This window comes from Stegodyphus dumicola, chromosome 9 (genome assembly GCF_044657685.1).
Source record: "Stegodyphus dumicola isolate Sdum_Otavi_A_Nest chromosome 9, ASM4465768v1".
NCBI lineage: Eukaryota > Metazoa > Arthropoda > Arachnida > Araneae > Eresidae > Stegodyphus > Stegodyphus dumicola.
In genome coordinates, this window is record NC_140776.1 from 135,928,365 (window position 1) to 135,950,223 (window position 21,859).

At 31.1% G+C, this 21,859-nt stretch overlaps 1 protein-coding gene across 2 annotated transcripts; it reads left to right on the forward strand.

Annotated features, from left to right (window-relative positions):
- The first annotated feature begins 66 nt into the window (after window positions 1-66).
- kud (oligosaccharyltransferase subunit 5 kud) lies at window positions 67-21,716 on the forward strand. 2 transcript variants are annotated; one of them, XM_035361691.2, is made up of 4 exons: window positions 67-205; window positions 5,730-5,842; window positions 15,157-15,286; window positions 21,455-21,716. In XM_035361691.2, the coding sequence occupies exons 1-3, from the start codon at window positions 188-190 to the stop codon at window positions 15,281-15,283; spliced, it is 258 nt and encodes an 85-aa protein (XP_035217582.1). In that variant the 5' UTR covers window positions 67-187; the 3' UTR covers window positions 15,284-15,286; window positions 21,455-21,716. The 2 variants fall into 2 exon arrangements, with proteins under 2 accessions (XP_035217582.1, XP_035217583.1); XM_035361692.2 differs by having other exon boundaries at window positions 68-205; window positions 21,476-21,716.
- Window positions 21,717-21,859: the final 143 nt, after the last annotated feature.

Here is a 21,859-nt window from a genome sequence, read left to right on the forward strand (position 1 = left end):
CCTTTATTTTGAAATAAAGCTTTAGTTTTCATTGATTTTAAATTTATTTAGTAGTTGGAGCAGTTCGTAGAATTATTTACAATTAAACCAAAAAACATCTATTTTTATTGTAAAAAGGCGCGTATCTTACTTGTTTCTTTTTCTGGCATTGGCATTACCGCTGTTTTCTGTGTTGTCGTCAGCAATCATGGCATCAGATTTTGCGGTTTGTAAAAAATTTAAATTTTGTCTTACTTTTAATTCAGAAATATATGAAATGTGTGTTTTTTTTAAATTAAAATAAATTCAATATATAAATTGACAATATTCTGAAATAATATCTTAATTAGTGATAGTGTACTATCACTGATGACTAACCGCTTTAAAATAAGTATTTCAAATAACTTATGAAATACTGAATTTTCATCGTAACTTTAAAAGTAAAGCATGAACAAATAAAGTATTCCGTGAAATAAGTATATGCGTTGTAAAATTAAATACTAATTATAATGAATTAATCAACACACTTTCTTAAAATCATACATTTATTGCAATTTTTTAAGCATTTCTTCTTATTTGTTTAACAAACAAAATGAGTGTAAGTATTTCTATAATTATGATTATTTGGAATTTCTTTTTCTTTTTTCATCTGTCAAATAATTTGGATAATTCATTATTTGATATAATGGAAGGTCTCTCAAAAAACATTAACCAATATTATAACCAACATAATCAGCATCATACAACTTAATAATGTGATCATTATATAAATATGATTACACTGTTCCTTTACTTCAAATGCAGACTCTTTAAAATCATGATGCAATAACTATTTGCAGTTCTTCCATATTTCAAATCTTGTGTCTAACCATATGTAGGATCTATTGATTACATTCTGTGGTAAAAGTGTATTTAATGGTGGCTCTTGGCTATTTTTGATGGTACATGGACACCGAGTTTGTGCAATTCTTTGACTTGTTATTTTGGCTTTGTGTAGTGGCAATTTTTGCACCAAAAATCGCTGCTACACAAAAACAAAATAACAAGTCAAGCAATTGCACAAACTTGGTATTCATGTATACATTGACCTCTCGACTTTTTCCATGTACACATCAATATATTTTGACTTAAAAATTGAAGGAGCACTCAATTCTACGCTAGAGCCAAACAAAAAATATTTAATCTCAATAAACTACGTTTTAAGTCAAACAATGAAATAACAAAAAAGAAAATTTATCTTATAGCATCTAAGTACTACACAAAGGAAATATCCACTTACCTTTCTTAGAAATTTCTGCATCTTCAGTCCATGGCAGACAACATTCCTTAACAGCATCCAAAAACTTTCCTCAAACTGTGGTCTCTTTCTAATGGAACACTTTATATGGTAAGCATTTGAACCTTTCTTGTGACAAAGCCATTTGAACGATATTTATTTTTGACCATACTCATTTTTTTCGTACGAACAGGACACTAATAATTCCATTGAATTACATCCAACAAAGTTTCTTTTTTTATGTTCTCAGCCACTTGAAAAAAAAAAATCTTCCCATCTCTCGTTCTATACCACCAAACACCCACTTTACCACCGGCAGCCATTTTACGATGCACAGCTCACAATATGTGACATACTTTCTTATTGACATCCAACAAATATTTCCCTATCAGTCAAATTCACCACAATCACGTCATAATAGGGTTTCAATAACATTCAACTACTCAGGTTACCATAAATGAAACAACAACTTCGAGGTAATCCAAAGGATCACCCATAGATATACGTTAAGCCAGGACACTTATAATGACTACTAAGTAAACCTTCATTTACACAGCAGTCAATTAATGTTTTTTTTTTCTTTTCCTTCCAAATCATGCAGAAATTTCAGATTAATACAGTCAAAAGTCTTTAAACCGGACTCGTCGGGACTTCGGCGATTCCGGATTATAGATCATCAGTTTAAATCTGGTAAGATGGCATGCAGAAATTATAAAATTAAAAATATGAAACCGTAATTTATGAAATAAAGAGCAATTATGATCTAAAAGGTATCAAAATTTACACAAAAAAAGCTTAATATTTATTTGTTTACTTTATTAAACATTTCTTTCAATGCGCGCATGCGTAAAGCATACATTACGCATAGTCGAAATTAGAAAATTGAAACCAGGCAACTATTTGATGTGTACTCATGATATTTATAATGATGAGGAATTTGTTTTAAATCATATCAAAGATGAAACACATTGAAATGAAATACTACATTTAGTAAGGAATTATAAGCTGAATAAAATAAAAACATCTGTCCTGAAGATAAGGATAGTGCTGACCGATCAACTTCCAGTTCATTGCGTGCCGCGGCGTCCCCCCTTCCCCCGCAGAGCAGTGTGAAATTGATAAACAGATTTTGGAATGGTTAGAGAAACAAAGGATATGCCTTTATCCATTTTTTTTTTCAGCAGTTCCACTTTTTGTTTGATGGATATCAAAACATATTTCGCTTTGTAGCCTTTGGCAGCTCCAGCATCGGAAATTCTATTTGACATAATCAAAAGTTCAAGCTTACTTTTCTAAAATTGCTCTAACAGTCTGCAAAAAATAATAAGCCGGATCCAATTCGAAGATTAAGGAACAACGCAATCTGCACCATTAACTGAAATAGATAATTATATCATTTTAGCTTAGCTTATACCCTCCATTATACATTAAACGTGCATGCGCACATGCATATGTGCATGTGTAAAAGTATTACGTGCGTGCGTGAACGCCTATGCGTATGCGTTGACGCATGCGCAGAAAGTTTTTAGCTTTGAGGTCCGGATTAGAGGTCATTCCGGATTATGGGTGTCCGGATTAACGACTTTTGACTGTATCATCACATACAGTCATTTTATGGTGTACAGCGCAAAATGAGCAACGTACTTCCTAAGTGACATCCAATGCAGAAATAAGCCCTTGCAAATATTTTCTAATCAAAATTCACCAAAATAACGCTACCAATCATGCCATAATAGGATTTCTATAACATTCAACTACTCATGTTACCATAAATGAAACAACAGTTTGGCAATAAATGAAACAACCTGGCGATAATCCAGGAGGCACCCTCAAGTATAGGCTAACTGATCTTTTTCATGTGATATTTGATAGTTGTGATCTCAGAGAGAAGTCGTAAACTTTCATATAAGTGTAAAGTTATTAAAAGTTACATATGAAAGTAATTGTAAAATTTCTCATAATTGTCAATATCAAAATAATGACACTTATTTGAAAGCCTATATTTAAATTCAAAATTTAGGCTTTTGAAATAACAAGTATGTAGTGGGTAGCAGTCTAAAGCTTCTTGTGTTATGCTTCTGCCATCCAAAGTAATGAGCTTTGTCCAGCTAGTGAATCAAGGAAATTTTAGAATAAAGAGATGAATTATTGATCCTTTTTTTATGCATCCATGTGTGGATTTTGAAAGTAATGCACGTGTTTTCAGAAATAATTCACACTGAAGGACCCATAATTACTTTCTCTTTCCTGGAAAGATATAAAAAATATAACTTTACTTCTCCATCGGTGTAAGTTGTGGCTTGTGATCATGTTCATAGATGATAAGTCGCGCAACGAAGGTTCTCGTGGTTTTAAAACATGTCTGGCCACTTGTGACAGATAAATTGGATTTACTTTGGAGGAAATTAATGTTAATAAAGAGGAAATGCAGGCTATTATGAATCGAGAAAATTCTGTGCTGCCATTGTTCTCTTTCAAGATGACTATGAAATAATGGATATGTACGGTGAAAGATGAGGGAGGGAGATGAAGATGATACGCAGAACAAAAAATTATGTGAAAAGAAACTGATGAAAAATGTGATCTTTGATGAGATTTTGGGGGAAATGTTCATTAATATCTGTACATGTTATGAAGCTTGATTGTATATATATAATGAAATTTTTAAATAATACTGACAGTCTTATAAGCAGCAGACCTTTGAAGTTATATGTCATCATATTAAAAAATTCATAACTTTCATGTGATAAAAAATATGTTAATTATAAATTGTTTAATTGTGGTTTTCTGAATTATAAAATCATGCTGTGTGCTTTCATGTAATCTGTACAATTTTTTATATTTATTTAATTGTGGCCATAGATCAGAGGTATTACTGATCGATTCCATATACAGATGCCATCACAAAACATGAGCAAGTATGTTGTAGAATATATATTCAATTATTTGGAAAAATCTCTCATCCTTAATTGGTGCAGTCCCACTGCTGCCGGTTAAATGGGATTCTACTGTAGTATCCAACATAGCTTAACCAACACTGAATTACCAACTAACCAATACTGTTTTAGAATGTTAGGAACTTTTTACTTCTGGAAAATTAAGCAAATAAGAAACTCTTAATGCACATATAACTAAGCAGTGTCATTTAGTGAAAATAGTGAAAAAGCATAATATCGCAACAGAATACAGTACAAAATCCGTAATCCGGACTCATCGGGACTTCAGCAATTCCAGATTAGGAGTTTTTCTGGATTATAGATCATCAATTTAAATCTAGTAAGATGGCATGCAGAAATTATACAATAAAAAATATGAAACCATAATTTGTGAAATAAAGAGCAATTATGATCTAAAGGGTATCAAAATTTACAACAACAACAAAAAGCTTAATATTTATTTGTTTACTTTATTAAACATTTCTTTCAATTAAAGTTGTTTACGTTTTTTTTTTTTTTTTTTTTTTTTTTTTTTTGTGTGTGTGTGTGCTAAACATGCATGTGTAGCATTAAACGCACATGTGTCAAGCATACAAAAAAAAAGTTTGTGGCTTTGAGGTTCGGATTATATATCATTCTGGATAATGGGCGTCCAGATTACAGACTTTGTACTGTAGTAAGATTCCTGCTATGTTTGTAAGTAAACCCAATTAAATATTGACAAGCCAATTTAGTTTTAATTTTTAAAGAATATAAACACTTGTTTTTCCTCACATTTTTGAAGAAAAAAAAAAAAAAAAAAAAAAAAAAAGATTAAAATTTGAACCTGCTTTCTGTGGAACAGCTTGCAATTGAATATTTTCAAAATTATGAGATTCTGGCATGAAGAAAAGTGTGTGTAAATGGATATGATATATATGATTGTTTGAAAAGGGATAAATAGTGGTAATGTAAAAGCAGTGATACAGGATTGAAGTTCTTTAAATGATATCTTTTGATTATCTTAAGTAAAGAGCGGTCTGTTCCTTTAAAATTCTACTGCAACAAATGGTGGTGGTTTGGTGACATTTCTGCCAATTTTCACGGTTAACAGAATTTGATTATTGCATAAGATGTTATATTTGCATATGTTCAAGATCTATGGAATGTATTGGTTTTCATATGTGAAATGCATTTATTTTCAAATCTAGGCTTTTGATATCAGTAAATAAGATTTTTTTTTTATAATTTTAGACTGGAAATGGCTTCTTTCATTTGGCTTTTCTATCATAAACACTTTTTTTAAGACTGTCATCTCTAGCAACTGGCACGTCCCAAGCTTTCTGGATAATCAAATTTTTACTTTAATTTTGTTGCACTTTTAAACTTGCACAACCTTATCAATTTGTTGTTACAAAAATTTATTAAAGATAATATTGTCCTTAAAAGCAGCATTAAATATGTATTTTAGTAATCTAAAAATTATTATGCTTTGATTGTTTATGGTCTTCATTATACAAATTAATGAGATATCCTAACTATATGATTTCAATTTGCAGATGGAGCTGGAGCATATGAGCCGGTATGTTAGTCCTGTTAATCCAGCAGTTTATCCTCATCTCACCTTAGTTCTTTTAGGATTTGGACTTTTCTTCATGGCGTGGTTTTTTGTGTATCCTTTATATCAACTTATAAATTATTCTGTTAAATTTAATAAGTTGTTGTATACAGTGCCGAAAGCTATAGAAACTTTTTAGAAACTATGTATTTTTGAATTTTAACAGATTGTAGCACTAATATATTTTAATATTAACATGTTGATTGCCATGCGCATTTTACATGGTTTGCCCATGACGCCAACTTGAAATTTTTATTATGCCATGTATATTATGTTGAAATATTATCTACAGAAGATAATGGGAGTTATATAATCGTGTTTAATGCGTAATGCGTTTTTCATGGTGTGGGTCACCGGTGACCCCCCAAGCCTCAGTCTACCATTATTGCAATTTATTATTTAATTTTTTTTGATTTATTATTCTTCAAACCATTATAGTAACAATGGTACTATTTAAAAATTTATCAGTATCGATATTTACTCTAATTATGTATTTTACTATTGGTCGTGTTGCCGTTCACCAGTGGCACCCACTGCGCCGTAGCCAAGTCGAGTGCCTGTCACCGGTGACCCCCACGGCAGTCAACGTGTTAAACCAAAAATTATATAATTTTTTTGGATCTGCATCCTATCGGAAAAACATGTTACCCCATCGAAAACTGATGTTCGTTGGTAACTTTGGAGAGAAACATTTGTTTGAATATCTTTATGTATATTTCAAAGATGCATCTAGTGCCACATATTTTTTAGATATGCATCTGTTATTGGGACCAGATTCAGAAATGTATGTAAATATGCATGAATGGATAAATGTGTTCATGTATATGTATGTCCCGATAACAGAAGAGTGCCATTTTTTACATTCATTAAAAAAATTAAATGCTTTCCTTTTCTTAGAAATCCTTATGTAATTTTTGGTGCTGTTCTCATGTACACAGGAATGTCTTTGCACTAAGAAATATCAGATGATTGCATAAACTCGACATTGTGTACTAGCTATTATCACAGTTGCTCGAGAAGAGTTGAAACTTCAATGTACACTCCACTATAGTGAAAGTAAAAGAGTGGAAACTCCACAGTTCCATTACAATTCATTATGAAAAATGTATTCAATGCAAAAAGAAATACTAATCAAAAAAGTGACCTTTGAGTTTCAAAAATGCAAGTCCACATATACTCAAACACATACTTGCTATATGCATACCCATTTGTGCTACATAAATCCTTTTTGGCAATATGGTGTTTCATGGTTATTTATCAGTACTTTTTTTCAGCTTTGAAATAATTTAACAGTTTTATTGATGTTGAATGTAATGAATTGTGAGAAAATAAATTGCTTAGTATTTCTTGATTTTGATTTGTTTTTTTAAGCAGCCATTTACTGCAATTATAGGCAGTCACTAGGGTCTTACGAACTAAACCAGTTATTTTAGCTGGTCAAACTGCATAGTTTTGTACATGATTATGCTATTATTTCTATCAACTGTATCTTATTGTTTATTCCTTCTGACTAACAAATTTCCTTAACTGGCTCCAAATGCTTTTGAATGAGCATGGTTCAAAGTTGCTGCCTAACCATTTTAACAATATAACACCCCCCCCAAAAAAAATAGAAACATGATAAGACACAGAGTCTTTCTGAAGTATAAAAGTTTTATTATTATTTTACTTTACTATTGCTTGAAAGCTGACAATGTTAATTTTTGCCTAAGTATGTACTTTTTTGCTATTTGAACCCTGCATTAGTGTGACTGTTTCTCCATCCAGTTACAAATAGTTCTGTCAAAGTACTAAAATACCCCACTACACTAACATAGCTGCACTGACAATCTCACAAAGTTTTCTGATACATTTTGTTGCTCTACATTCCTGTAAACTGTTATACATACTTTTTATACATTTCTATTATATTACACTAAAATTATGTTACACAATTGGTGTTGCAAAATCTCCCAATTCTTCTGGTACATTTCATTCTGTCACTATCAAATGTAAGTATTCTGGTTTAATGACTCCAGCTAATACTGTTCCTTTGTTGTTCTGGCCAATTAATATATTTTTTTCAGCCCAATTTAATTTTCATATCTTTATATGAGAGATTTAAGGTTTTTACAAGAAATTCTAGGATTTAATCCCAAACATTAAAGTCTGCACCTCTCATGCCACTATGTTTGCATCATATTTATGTAAGCAATTTTAATTACATTTGATGATTTTCTTCACAGTTTTATAATTCTTGTATCACAAGAGGATGTAGTGTACCTTCTCCTACTTTTAGCAGTTTTATTTTTTTCAATCAACTCTGTTACACCTGTTTCAAGATTTAAAGATTCCTGCACAGTTTCCACATACTGTCTAATAGTTTTGCCATAATTATTACTTTGTTCCACTTTGTAGAAATAGATTCTTTTGAATCTTCTTCTAAAATGACTGTATGACTTGTTTGCTTACTGTTATAAGCAAAATTTAAGAAACATTATTGTAAAAAATGCACAAAAATAGCAGAATCATTGATAGTTATAAATTAAATAATAGATTTTACTATCAGTTTTGGTAGTGAAAGAAATCTGTTTTTTCATACTGATACCTAATTGAATCAATTAGGTAGCCTGAAACATTTAATGTACTCTCAGTTTTTATTTGTAAGGTACCCTTTTATATAAGTAATATAGCATTTTTTAACCTATCTCTATGCAACTGTAACTTTTCCATATTATTGATAATTGACAAAGATAAACTGCTTTATATTTTGCCTAAAATAATTTTCCAGTGATATTAAACTTCGGATTTCCTTTAAAAAAAATGAAATTATACGTGACCATATTTCAAAAACACGTATATTTTCTAAAAGTTTTTCGCTATTTTGGCTTGTACATGCAGATTTGTTTTAAAAATCTGAAAATGCATGAAATTTTGTAAGTGTTTGAATATTTTTACTTTAATAGAAAAAGAAAACCAAACATTTGATTTGTAAGTTTTGGAGAAAATTATTTTAGTTTTGACACGTTTTTAAATTGTGTCTGTAGAATTCAAGGAAATATTCTTCTTAATAGTTATTTATTGCCTTACATTCATGAAGGAATGTAACTACTAACAATTTTATTTCACATGTTGTTAGTAATAATAACAATAGTGTATCCTTTTTGTTTGAATGAATATATGGTATTAATTCAAAATGGATCTAACTTTGCATAACAAAAAATATTTTTCTTTTAACATTTAATGATACCATTAGTTTGATATGGTTGGCATAAACATTTCAAATTAAAAAGTTCTTGATATTTACATTTTTGTTTTCAAAGAGCCTGAAATACATGTTTTCTGGTAGAACTTTTTATGCATAAATTGTGAAAAAATAATTACTCAAAAAATTGTTGTGATGAAACTAGGCATGAGTAATGAGAAAATAAAAATGAAGTGGTTAACCCTTTAACTGTCAAGTTATTTTGATGATTTGGGTACACAAATTGTCAAATTTTTTTATTGGAAAAACCAAATGTAGCCGAAATAAACATCTCCCAATGTATATTTGGGTATAATAATACGATGCACTCAAAAAAAAAAAAAAAAAAAAAAAAATTACCCCGAGAAATACTCGGGCGTGACATTTTCGAACACCAGTGCTGTGCCCGAGATAATCTCGGGCATGACAGTTAAAAGGTTAAAATTGAAGAGCAGTTGTTCTATTTTTTGAGCCAACTTAGATCTATAACTATTATATATTAATAATGAATGCAAATAAAGGAAAATATTTAACCTTTCATGGACAATTATCAAATGCTTTCTTTTATAGTTGGCTACCAGATATTTAAATTTGTATACCTATTTTAAATTGAGTGCAGCTGGTGGCTTAATATAATCAGATAAAAAGAATGACTTAGTAAAAACTATGACTTTTGACAGTGTTCTGTGAGCTTGGTTTAATGTCAAAATTCTACCATTTTCAGGCTACCTTTTATAGCTATTTTTGGCTACCTTTTATAGCATTAATACAATTCTTTAGCCCTCTTCAAATGATTACACTTTTCACTTCACTTCACTTCCAGGCTGCTAAAATAATTAAAATTTAATTAGTGTAATAGTTCCCTCCCCTTGAAGCAATTTTAAGTTTATAGCTTTAAATTTATTTTACGTTTAATAAGAGGAGCAAATGCAATGTTGGATTGAAATAATCTAGGAAATTTTTAAATGCAGTTTGGACTCTCATAATGACCATTTCTTTATGGTAACTGGTTCAAAAGGTTGCCTTTGATAGAGTATATTAAATCAATTTTAAATGCATCTTCGCTATGTCCATTTTTATGTGTGACGTGATGGTTCATTATAGCAAAAGTTGAAATTAAAAAATTTTTTGTCTGTATTTCGAACATTAAGCCTAAACTGTCTTCAAAAACCACGTTTTGAATTTGCAATTTAAACTAAAAATCCGAAACAAAAACAAAACATTTAGATAATAAAATCATAAAGTTTCTAACCAAAAATATTTGACAAGAATCCATGTACACAGCGATATGTTTTAACTTAAAAAAACATCTACGAATTGCACAATCTAGGCAGCGAAAGGATCTACGAAACGCACACCATGCTTTAATAAATTAACAATAAATTTCAAAGAATACCATGTACACAGCGATATGTTTCAACTTAAAAAAGCATCTACGAATTGCACAATCCAGGCAGCAAAAGAATCTACGAACTACACATACCTCGCTTTAATAAATTAACATTACAACAATAAATTTCAAAGACTACCATGTACACAGCGTTCTGTTTCAACTGTTCAACAATGACAGCCAAACACACTGTCCAGAAAATTCATACTATGGTTCAAAAATAAATATTCAAAACCTTCTTTTCCTAAATCCTTGTACGATTTCCAGCCATCCGAAAAAATAGTTGTACAAGGCTCAATCCACTCTTTAATACACTGCATCACCATTTTCTTACTTCTGTAGGCCCACCAACGGTTGAGCGGTAAAGACGCTGAACACTGGTAGTTCGGTCCGAGGTTCGAATCCCACGAACGGGCTGGCTACATGGGTGTTTTCCTGGTTTTCCCCACGTGTAACTTGTATATGAGCCAGTTTCCCTTAGAAAGTCCTCCACCAAGGCATTCCTCCTTTTAGGCAGATAGCCCTCGTGTGCTTTGCCATAATTAAATAATCCAATCCATCCTTACTTCTATTGCGGCCCACCAGCGGCCGAGTGGTAAAATCGCTGAACACTGGTAGTTCAGTCCGAGGTTCCCGCGAACGGGCTGGCTGCATGGGCGTTTTTGTGGTTTTCCCATGTGTAACGTGTATACAAGCCAGTTTCCCTTAGAAAGTCCTCCACGAAGGCATCCCTTCCCTTAGGCAGATAGCCGTAGTGTGCTTTGCCGTATTCTCAATATACCACTATACCATCCTTACTTCTATCTTGCACAGCCACTAAAAATAATCTCCCAGACCCTGTTGCAACATAGGCCATTTCAAAACACGCACGACACAAACCAACGAGCAATTAAACCACTCCAGGAAAAGAGTTTTCAAGATCAAAAAGGTTGCCATACAACACGCAATCGTGCCCAAAACCAGCGCAGAACACATATTGCCACATTAGTATGCATATAAGAGTAACTAAAAGTTAACTGTATTCCATGTACTCTACAGTATATCTTAAACAAGTGGTTCTCAATTAAGACACAATAACACAGCGAATAAATACTAATTCAGAAGTCAAACAACAAATTTTTCACAGGACTAGTTTCGATGGTTCGGTAAAACCATTGAAACTAGTCCTGTGAAAAATTTTGTAAATATAACGCTGATTTTTGTTGTTTGACTTCTGAAGTGGTTCTCAAGCGTACTTACGATTAAATCTTTTTCTTATGTTCATCATAAAATTTCTTTATAAGTTTTTTTTTAGTGATCACTTGATTGTTTATTTAGTGCATTTTTAATTTACTGGAAAAAGATATGTATAATGCGGTAAAGCTATTCAAAAGCTATGTTTTTTAAAAAAATCTAAACATTACTTTGTATAATCATTATGATCAATAAATGAAAATAAAAAATATATATATTTTAATTCGACTTAACTTGCAATTTTGTTTATAAATTTTGAACAAACATCAGTAATGGAAACCTCTCATTGATGAAGATAATAAACAGAAATTAGTCATCTATATGCACCTAAATTATTACAAACGATATTATTTACTTTGGTGGAAAGCAAATTTTTTACTGTTCAGTGAGTTTCAGTGATTTAAAATTTATACTGCCAAGGGATCAAAATAAATGGTTTTATCGTTTGGTAGAAACAGAATATTGTTGATTTCTTTTTTAAAATATTAAAATGAAATAATAATTAAAAAGTAAAAAAAAAGGTTGTCCAGTATGGAGAGATAAGCTTAGTGTTTGATTGAAGAAAATGTCCCTCAGTCACTTAAAAACTTTTCTGCTAAATTTATATCTTGCCATTTGCCTTATAGCTGCTCCTTGAACTCATGACACCTCTCCTTGATGCTGCTGGGGTGGAGTTCTGTATTGCAGTGTAGGAAAGATTGTTTTAGGTTATATTTTGGTTCCGTGTTGTTAATTTTTTATACCTTATAGATATTACAGTCCATGATTATTACATTTTGCAGTGTAATAGTGTTTCTTATATTTCTTAAAAGTTTGGATATCTGTATGTAATTATAATTGCATAATGTAATGTAAAAGCTGTAACTGTATAGTATAAGTAAAGCCAAGTATAATTTTAATATATAGTTTTATTTATGTAACATTAAATATTCCATAGTTACTAAAAATATGCTTGCCTTAAATGTAAGAATTTCCTTATATTTAAGGATAAATTTTCCGAAGTAAAAATGTAATACAGTACAAAGTCCGAAATCCGGACCTCAAAACCGCCAACAACGTTTTCTTGTAGGCTTTCGTATGTGCACTTCATTCCCCCTCCCTACATAATAAAACATGTGGAGAGTCCCGATTCTTAATTTCTCCTTGACACTAAATAAAATACCTTGTTAATTGAAAAAACAATCATTTTAGCATAAATTTGTACGATCAGTAATTTGGCTCCATTGCTGCGTATCTGCTTGGCACACATATCAAACTGAAATACTCCACATAGACTGTTGAACATGTTGAACTGACTCCAACCTGGGAAATCATTATATATTATACTTTCCTTTCATCACCGCATGTTTATCAAAACATTACAACTTGAGTAATGACTCATGTGGCAATCAATGCCTAAACAAATTTTTTATGGTAGTAATTGAATAATAAAAGAGTATGGTAACCTTTTATGTTGACATTACGCTTGGCGATGATTATAGATTTAAGTTAAATGCACTAAAAAATGTTGATGAGGAAAAATTTACCAAAATTCGCTTTTCATATGCTAAAAATAGATTTTGTTGATGATACTCACAGACCTGAAGATTATGTTTAGGGCTATTTAAATTAAGAATAACTGATTTGTTATTCACATAAACCTGGAACCTGTGCCAGGGCTCGTTTGGCCGCAGAATCTAGGATCCACACAGACTGCATTAGGCGGTAAGCTATCTAGCGCCTGCATTAACATTTTAATAAAGCTTAAGTATATGTGGGAATTTATTTATTCAAAACTCTGATAAGCCTTAAGCATGTGCAAGAAATAGACATAAGTATAATAAATAACTAAGCTATGCAATTCAGGCTTAATTGTCTCAGTGCACGATAGAAGCAAGATAAACTGTAACAGAACAATTTGTCGTTAGTCGCCAAGCTCATTATGCATAGCCAAATATGTATAGTGAAGAATAGCTAAATTTAACGATGATAGCTGCAATTTTAAAGGTTTTCGGATATCGCAAAACAAAGGCGAAATTTCCAAATTAACAGATTTTGTAAAGAAATGTAGATAAGCGGTAATAAATGAAGATGATATAAAAGAAGTTTTTCATTGTGATAACAATGCTTCTCAATCATCAATCAATTAATGAATGCCGAAATTTGTAGTATGGTTCTAGATCCAGAAAATACTGCTACCGATAGTGAAGAAAGTAACAGAGAAGTTACTGAAAACGAGAAACTTTTGATTGACAAGTTAGTCGAAATTCTCGAAACAGCTGTTACAGGACTTCACCAATGTAACTGAACAAGAGATTATGTCTGTCTACAGAATTAAAGAGATGGTATTAGCACAAAAAATGAGGCAATTTAAACAACTTACGTTGAAGAAAATGTTTAATAAAATAAATAAATATTAAGATTTTGTTTGTTAAATTTTGATACCCTTTACATCATAAATACTTCATTATTTCATATTTTTAATTTTATAATTTCTGCATGCCATCTAACTAGATTTAAACTGATCTAATGTCCGGAAAAATCCCAAATCCAGAATCGCCGAAGTCCCGACGAGTCCGGATTTCTGACTTTGTACTGTAGTTATTTTGGCTTATTGCAATTCTGACAAAGCAAATCTTGGTTTGTTATCCTTCCTTCAAAAATATCTGTAACACGTTGATGCCGGTCTGACCCATTGGTGGGTCACACTTCTCTGTTCCATGGGACGGCATGACCCACCGGTGGGTCAGTCTTGATTGTTCTGCGGGCCGGCATGCCTCACCGATGGGTCATGCTTGTATATAAAATAGTATGTAGTAAAATAAAAATTTTTTTTTTAAAATTTTAATTATTCAACAGCATACATTAACATTTCAATATTATAATCAAACATTCAATGCAAAACAAATAAGTTAAATAGTGGGTATTACTGTGCAAGAATTGAACAGTATAATTTGGTGCTGCGCCACTCCATGAAAGGGACCACTAATTCAAGTGCCACCACACGAAAAGAACAATGAATATCCGCATCACCGTGTGAAAGTGGTACTGGCCCATAGGCAAAGGAACGGTACAGAAAAGTTAGTAATAAATTATTAAGGATTTGTTTTCAGTCATTTGAGTATAGTAGCTGCTAAATTGAAACCCACTCATACATGGCTAATATGATTAGTGGTAGTTATGCATTTATGTAATATACAGTTATTACTTATGTGATTTATTTAGTATTTAAACAATGTAATTATTCTCTGTAGCGTGATAATTAAATTCCTTCCTCTAAATCTGTAATTTCACTTAACAGAATACCTGTTTATAAAACCTGACTAATTTTAGAAAAAAAGCTCCTCCCCTCCACTCCCCCTCAAAAAAAAAAAAAAAAAAAAAAAAGAGTGAAAGTCCAAATGTTTGAGTAAATATGTTACTATTTTTATAAATATTTCTTGTGTAATCAAGTTCATAAATATTTTTATTTGCACATAACCAGATTTTATGTGTTATTAATGTGAAGTTTTTAATACCTTAGTTTTACTTAACACATTTTAGTTATGAAGTAACTTCAACAAAATTCACACGTGATGTTTTTAAGGAGCTACTTATATCATTTGTTGCTGCTGTGTTCCTTGGTTTTGGTGTGCTGTTTCTACTTCTCTGGGTTGGCATATATGTTTAAAAAGTAATTTCTACCATTTAAATATTCCTTTCAAATTTTGAAGTGTTATAAAATAAACCTGAATTGTATATTTATCAGTGTTTTGTTATTCTTTCCTTATTACAGTAGTGTTCCTGAAAAGAAATTGGTAGTATCATAAATTTCATGAATTTTGATGCAAATTAAAATCAGTAATTTATTAGCAATAGCAACAAATATTTGTCTCTGTTAGACTAAAAATTCAGTTACATCAATGAAGAAGTTTATGAGATTTTCTGTAAAATATGAATTCAGTACCGATTTTACCATGTCTTTGTTTACAAATATTTTTCATTGGCAGAACTGCTGCAGAAATTCAAAAAAGTGAAAAATTAATGAAATAGCTTTGGCAACAGTCAAAATCCTAACTCCTAGATCTGTTGTTAAGTAACTTTTGAAAGAGGTTTTATGTTATTGTTCAACTTTTATTTTATGCTGTGTGAGTTCTCTGTTTCAACATTTTAGCCATTTGATCTAATTGTTGGCAATAAAAATTCCAGTGTATAGTCCATTCACAATAAAAGATCTTCCATTATTTCTTTACAGTTCTACATGCAGACATAAGATACATTTTACATAAGATTTGGATTTAGAATTTTGCCACTCTGTTACATAAAAACATTTATTAATCCATCCGCATATGTGCTGGGATAAAATCCACCCCACATGTAGTCTTTTCTTAGAAAATAATGGAAGGTTGTATGTGACCTTTCTACTACTTCTTGTACCTTATGGTACAAGAAGGTTAGTAATGGTACTGGCCCATAGGCAAAGGGGGTAACTGTAGGTTAAGAAGGGATTGTCCAGAGGAAATTTTCCCGTGTCCTTGGAATTTTGTGTTTTCACCGAAGGAATGTGAAATGTGATTGTAGCTGCTCCTTGCAGGTGCTAATTTTTCACTTCTAGAGAGACATTCATTGATATAAGTGTGTACAAGTGAGAACAGCAATCTTCTCGCTAATGTTGAAACTAATACCGAAATTGAAGATGCTGATTCTAAGTGTGATAACATTTCTGAAAGTGCTCATGAAACTGATTCTGACCAGCAATCTAACGATTCACATGGTTTAGGGAGCATGTCTTCTTTGACATCAGATGATTTTTATGTGTTAAAAGATGGAGCAATGTGGAGTAAAAAGTTACCCTGAAAAACATTCAGACATGGCCGCACACATTTCCCTGGTGTCAAGAAAATTTTTAAAAATTTGAAAATGCCAGCTGAGTGCTTATTGCAAATATTTAATGATGAAATAATGGAAGATTTGGTGAAATCAAAAATTCTCTGGAGAATGTGATGCACAAGAGACAAATGTAGCTGAATTGAAGGCGTTGCTTGACCTATTATATTACGTTGCAGTGCTGAGAGCAGCACATCTCAATGCGAAAGATTTGTGGTCAACTGAAGGAAGTGTAATAACCATTTTCCAAACAACAAATGCCTATCAACCAATTCCACTTCCTCTTGAGGTGTATTAGCTTTCATAACATAAATTCAGGAGCACAGCAAAAGATGATAGTTAGACTGCCTGTGTATTCTTTATCTGAATATCGTACTATAGACAAAAAATTAGAGCCCTTTTGAGGAAGGTGTCAATTCAGACAATATATAAAATGTAAGCCTGCAAGATGTGGAATAAAAATTTTGGTTTTGTGTGGTTCTCATACATTTTACATATACAACCTAGAAAATTATGCAGGTCAGCAGTCTGTCGGACCATATAGACAATCAAATGTGGTATTGGATGTTGTACAAGAACTTATTGCACCCATAAGTGGCACAGGAAGAAATATAGCTATGGATGATTGGTACATGAGCATTCCTTTGGCCAATGAATTATTGAAAAAGCACAAATTGACATGTGTTGGAACACTTCAAATTTCTGCCAAATAAAAACAGACCTCTCTGAGGGATTGATTGGTTAAGTTAGAATAATTTGAGGAAGTAAGTTTAAATGAAATGCAGTAAAAAATGTGTACAGTTTATAAGCCCATGCAGGGAAATTGTGGTGTCCACATCAGATTTTTAACTTCTTTGTACGAAATAAAGGAAGTATTGTAATCGCAAAACAATTTTGGGTATCATGTTTTAATGAAAATAACCATTTTAACCCCTCTTGAATCCACTTGAACAATGTTTTTACGCGACATCTGTACATATGAACAGAATAAAGGATTCTTTTTCCCAAAATTTATTGTAAAATAGTTTCAGAAGAATTTTTTTTCGCAACATCTGTGCATATGTATGCATGTATGTCTTTCTTATAAATCAAAAAAAGAGTAGCCTCAGAATATTGAAATTTTGTATATTTGGACTGCTATAACTTGTAGTTGTGCACTTCCGTTTTTTTGGTTTCAAAAGGTCACACCAAAAGTGTATGTATATGTACAGACTCTGTTACTCGTCTTAGTGAGCTCAGTTTTTTTATTCTTGTATGTTGGTTTAAATTGTGAATTTTTTTTGCTTTAAAAGTGATTGAATTATGTTGTTCTTATGTTCCTGTTAAGGTTTTTATGTCTTTAGTTAATCTGTATGCAGTAGTTATAGAATTATTGCAATTTAAAAGTTGTTTAAGTGCTACTAAGCCTAACACCATTTGTTTACGTTTGAAACTTTTAATAGAACAGTGAATTCAGTTTCTGCACCAACTGCAGTGTCTTTTTCCAAAGTGGGACCAAAAGTAAACAGTTTCATGCATCACAAAATCTGTCTTCTTTCTGCTGGCCAGATTGCTTGTTTTTGCGTAGAAGCTCTTAATTTTAATTGTAAAATTTATGTAACTCTTTTTTTTTTTTTTTTTTTTTATTGTATATGCTATTTTATGTTTTTCTGTATTGTACAGTTTTTAATGAAGCTATTTTGACTTTTTGTGTATTTCTTTCTCACTGTGAAGTGAAAACTGAATTAAATTTTTTGAATGAGAAATATATCTCTAATGAAATTTGAGGAAATAAGTTTGAATGAATTGCTGGAAAAATTGTGTATAATTTAATGAGAAATATATCTCTAATGAAATTTGAGGAAATAAGTTTGAATGAATTGCTGGAAAAATTGTGTATAATTTAATAGGCCATACAAGGAAGTCATGTGGAAGTCATTTTTTTTTAATATTTGCCTCAAGCTGTATTTTCACAGACAGTCTATTGTTAATTCATTTTCTTATTTGACAAGGTATTACATATAGGGTTGGTCGGAAGTATGGTTACACATTTGGTCTCATCAAGTGATGATCCCATAACTATAACTATACCTATTATCGCTGCAGAAGTACAGTAGTGTCATTGAAAACCAATTTGTCGCTGAGAAACTATACCATCTTAATTTGTTTTAAATTTTCTTTCTTTCTTCCTTCCCCCCTTTTTTTAACTTCCTTGTGCGAGGTAAAATAAGTATTGTAATCATGAAAAAATCTGTGTACCATATTTTAACAAAAATAGTTTGACCACTATCAAATGTAATTTAACGGTGTTTTTGTATGACATTTGTACATAAGGACAGAATAAAGGACTCTTTTTCCCCAAACAAATTATAAAACTGATTTGAAATGGATTCAGAAGAGATTTTTTCCTTGATATCTGTACGTTTGTATGTATGTATCTCACATAACTCAAAAACAAGTAGCCTCAGAATGTTGAAATTTTTTTTATAAACTGCTATAACATGTAGTTCTGTACCTCCCCTTTTTATTGCAATTGGCTGCACCAAAAGTATATATATATGTACTCTGTTACTTGTCTCAGTAAGCTCAGTTTTTTTATTCTTATATGTTGGTAAATTGTTAATTTTTTGCTTTAAAAATGATTGAATTATTATGTTCTTATCTTCTGGTTAAGGCTTTTATGGCTTTAGTAATCTGCATGCAATGTTTGTAGCAATTTAAATTGTCAGCAATTTAAAAGTTAATTCAGAAGTCAAACAACAAACTTCACAGGACTAGTTTCGATGGTTAGAATTAGACTAGTTTCGATGGTTTCCTGTGAAAATTTTGTAAATATAATGCTGATTTTTATTGTTTGACTTCTGAATTAGTATTTATTCGCCTTGTTATTGTGTCTCAATTTAAAAGTTGTTTAAGTGTGGCTAAGCCTTTTTTTTTTTTTTTTTTAACCATAGCAGCCGTATTTGTTTACATTTGAAACTTAGAATAGTCAGTTAAGTCTTTCAGTGTCTTTAACACAAGTGGGACTAAAAGTAAACTTCTAATTTTGTACACCAGAAAATCTGCCTTCTTGCCTGCTGGCCGATGCTTGTTTTTGCATAGAAACTGTAATTTTAATTGTAATTTTTTAAAGTTGTTTTAACTGTATTAGGTGTTTTATGTTGTTCTATATCTTTCAATTTTTAATGAAAATATTTTGAGCTTTTATGTATTTTTGCCTTACCGTGAAGTGAGAACTGAATTAATTGAATGATGAAATTTAACGAAATAAGTTTAAATAAAGGGCAGGAAAAAATGTGTATAATTTAATATTTCATACAAGGAAGTCGTGGTGTGCACATCAGCTTTTTTTTCTGTGGCGTGGGCTGTGAAAGCAAGCATTTTTACAATCATTATCAATATTCTTGCATTCGTGTTGTTTTGATTCCTTTCAAGAGATTTTCTTTTCTAGATGTTTCACATCACGATCAGACATTTGCTTCACTTTTCCATAGCCAGTGGCAGTAGTAATATAGTGCTAATCTTGCAACTTATTGTTCATTCTGGTATGCCATGCTGCACTTGTAATTTGATGCTGCATGTTCAGCTTCCTTCTAAGTATTGGCATAAGCTGAGGCATATTTGGAATGTAAAAATGAAGTTTCAAGTTTGTATTTTCACTCATTAAAATATAATATTAACTAATTTCCTCTTCAATGAACAATCAGACACTATATTTTAATTGTCTAACTATTTTATGACTCTAAACTAATTTTAAATTATGTTCTCTTTTCTTTAATAATTGTTAAATAATGAATATAAAGGTATCTTTTGCTCTAATTATACTTTCTCTTTTTAAATACCTTAAATTAGATGTTGGCTTTTGAGAAAATGAAAACTTGGCTGTCCCGACTTTTCTTTTTGTTATTGCCCAGCTTTTTTTGTTGTTCTGGTTACTTTATATATATAAATTTATATTTATTTCTTTAATAAATGAACATAGTTTTACACATACCTAAAGAAATGCTTTGAATGGGAAAGTTTTTAAAGTTATCCTCTTCTAAGTCTCAAAGCAGACTGAGAAGCTGGAAAATAAATTTCCCCAGTACGCAGTTGAATGGAGAATTTCCAGATTTTGTTCCGGCAGCTGAATTACCATTTTCAGTCAGTAACTTTAGTTAACTACTATAGTCTGTTACTTTAAAATTGGCACTTCAAGGCCATTGCCAGACCCCCATTTGTTATCAAGACTCGTGTCATCATCACTAATGGCATTTATTTTCTCCATGTCATTTAAGGCTCTAGTTCAAGATGGTCTTCATTCATGTGCTTTTCATAAAACAAAGCATGGTAAATGGAAGAAAATTAGGAGGAAAAAATAGGTAACTTGAACTTTTTTCTGCAATTTTTTTTTTTTTCTTTTTTCTTTTTTTTTTTTTCCTCTGTTTACAAGTGAAATCAAGAGAGGGAAATAACCTTAAAGTTTCTGAATTGAAGTAACAGGCTATAACAATTGTCCTTTAGCACTCATATTGAGGGAAAATGATTCCAAGGTCTTCCTCTACTTGCAGTACCAAATTAGGGGTTATTTTTGGATCTAGGCTTAAAAAAATTGCCCCTCAGGATCTACATAGTTTTGGTAGATTGCATTTCTTGGAACGTTGCTTGTTATATTTTGCTTCTTTCATTGTAAAATGTTTTGTAATTGTGCAAGTGGGCTAATTTAGATAAATTATGAGAGATTAGGCTTAGAGATATATTCAGTTCATGAAGGGAAAAGAAATACTTGATGTTTATATAAATTCTAAGATGCACTTTTTTTCATATTTACATGGGAAGAAGAAAATTTCTCAGTTTATTAATAATATTGTAACATATCACTTTACTTATGTAATTTTATTGTTTACTAGAGAAATAATTTTAAAACAACTTGTCTATAAGTCATTGTAATTTTGTTCCTATTTTACATTGGGGAATTATCATAGCTATACATTTATGTTGTGATATTATGTTTCAGGTATTTTCTTTTCACTTTTAGCTGTTTTGTCATCATATTTGAAAATTCCAGAAACCGCAGAAATGCCTGCAGCACATTATTCTGAAGTTCCAGAACTCCAGCATCAATCTACTCAGTGAACAGTTTTCTATTTCATAATATGTAATATTCTTTTTATACTGAAATAAACTTTTGTACAGAGCATATCAGTTTATGTATGTAAATAAACATACTTAAGTATGTGAAATAAATTAATAAATAAATCATATCTTTGCTTATTTTACTTTTAGCTGGGTTTTTATTCATTGCATATAAAATGGAATTGTCTGCTTTAAAGAAATTTTTATTAAGTACTTTTTTTTTTATTTCTGTGTTATTATGCATGTCATCTATTTTTGACAAAATTTTTAATTGTTAAGTATATCT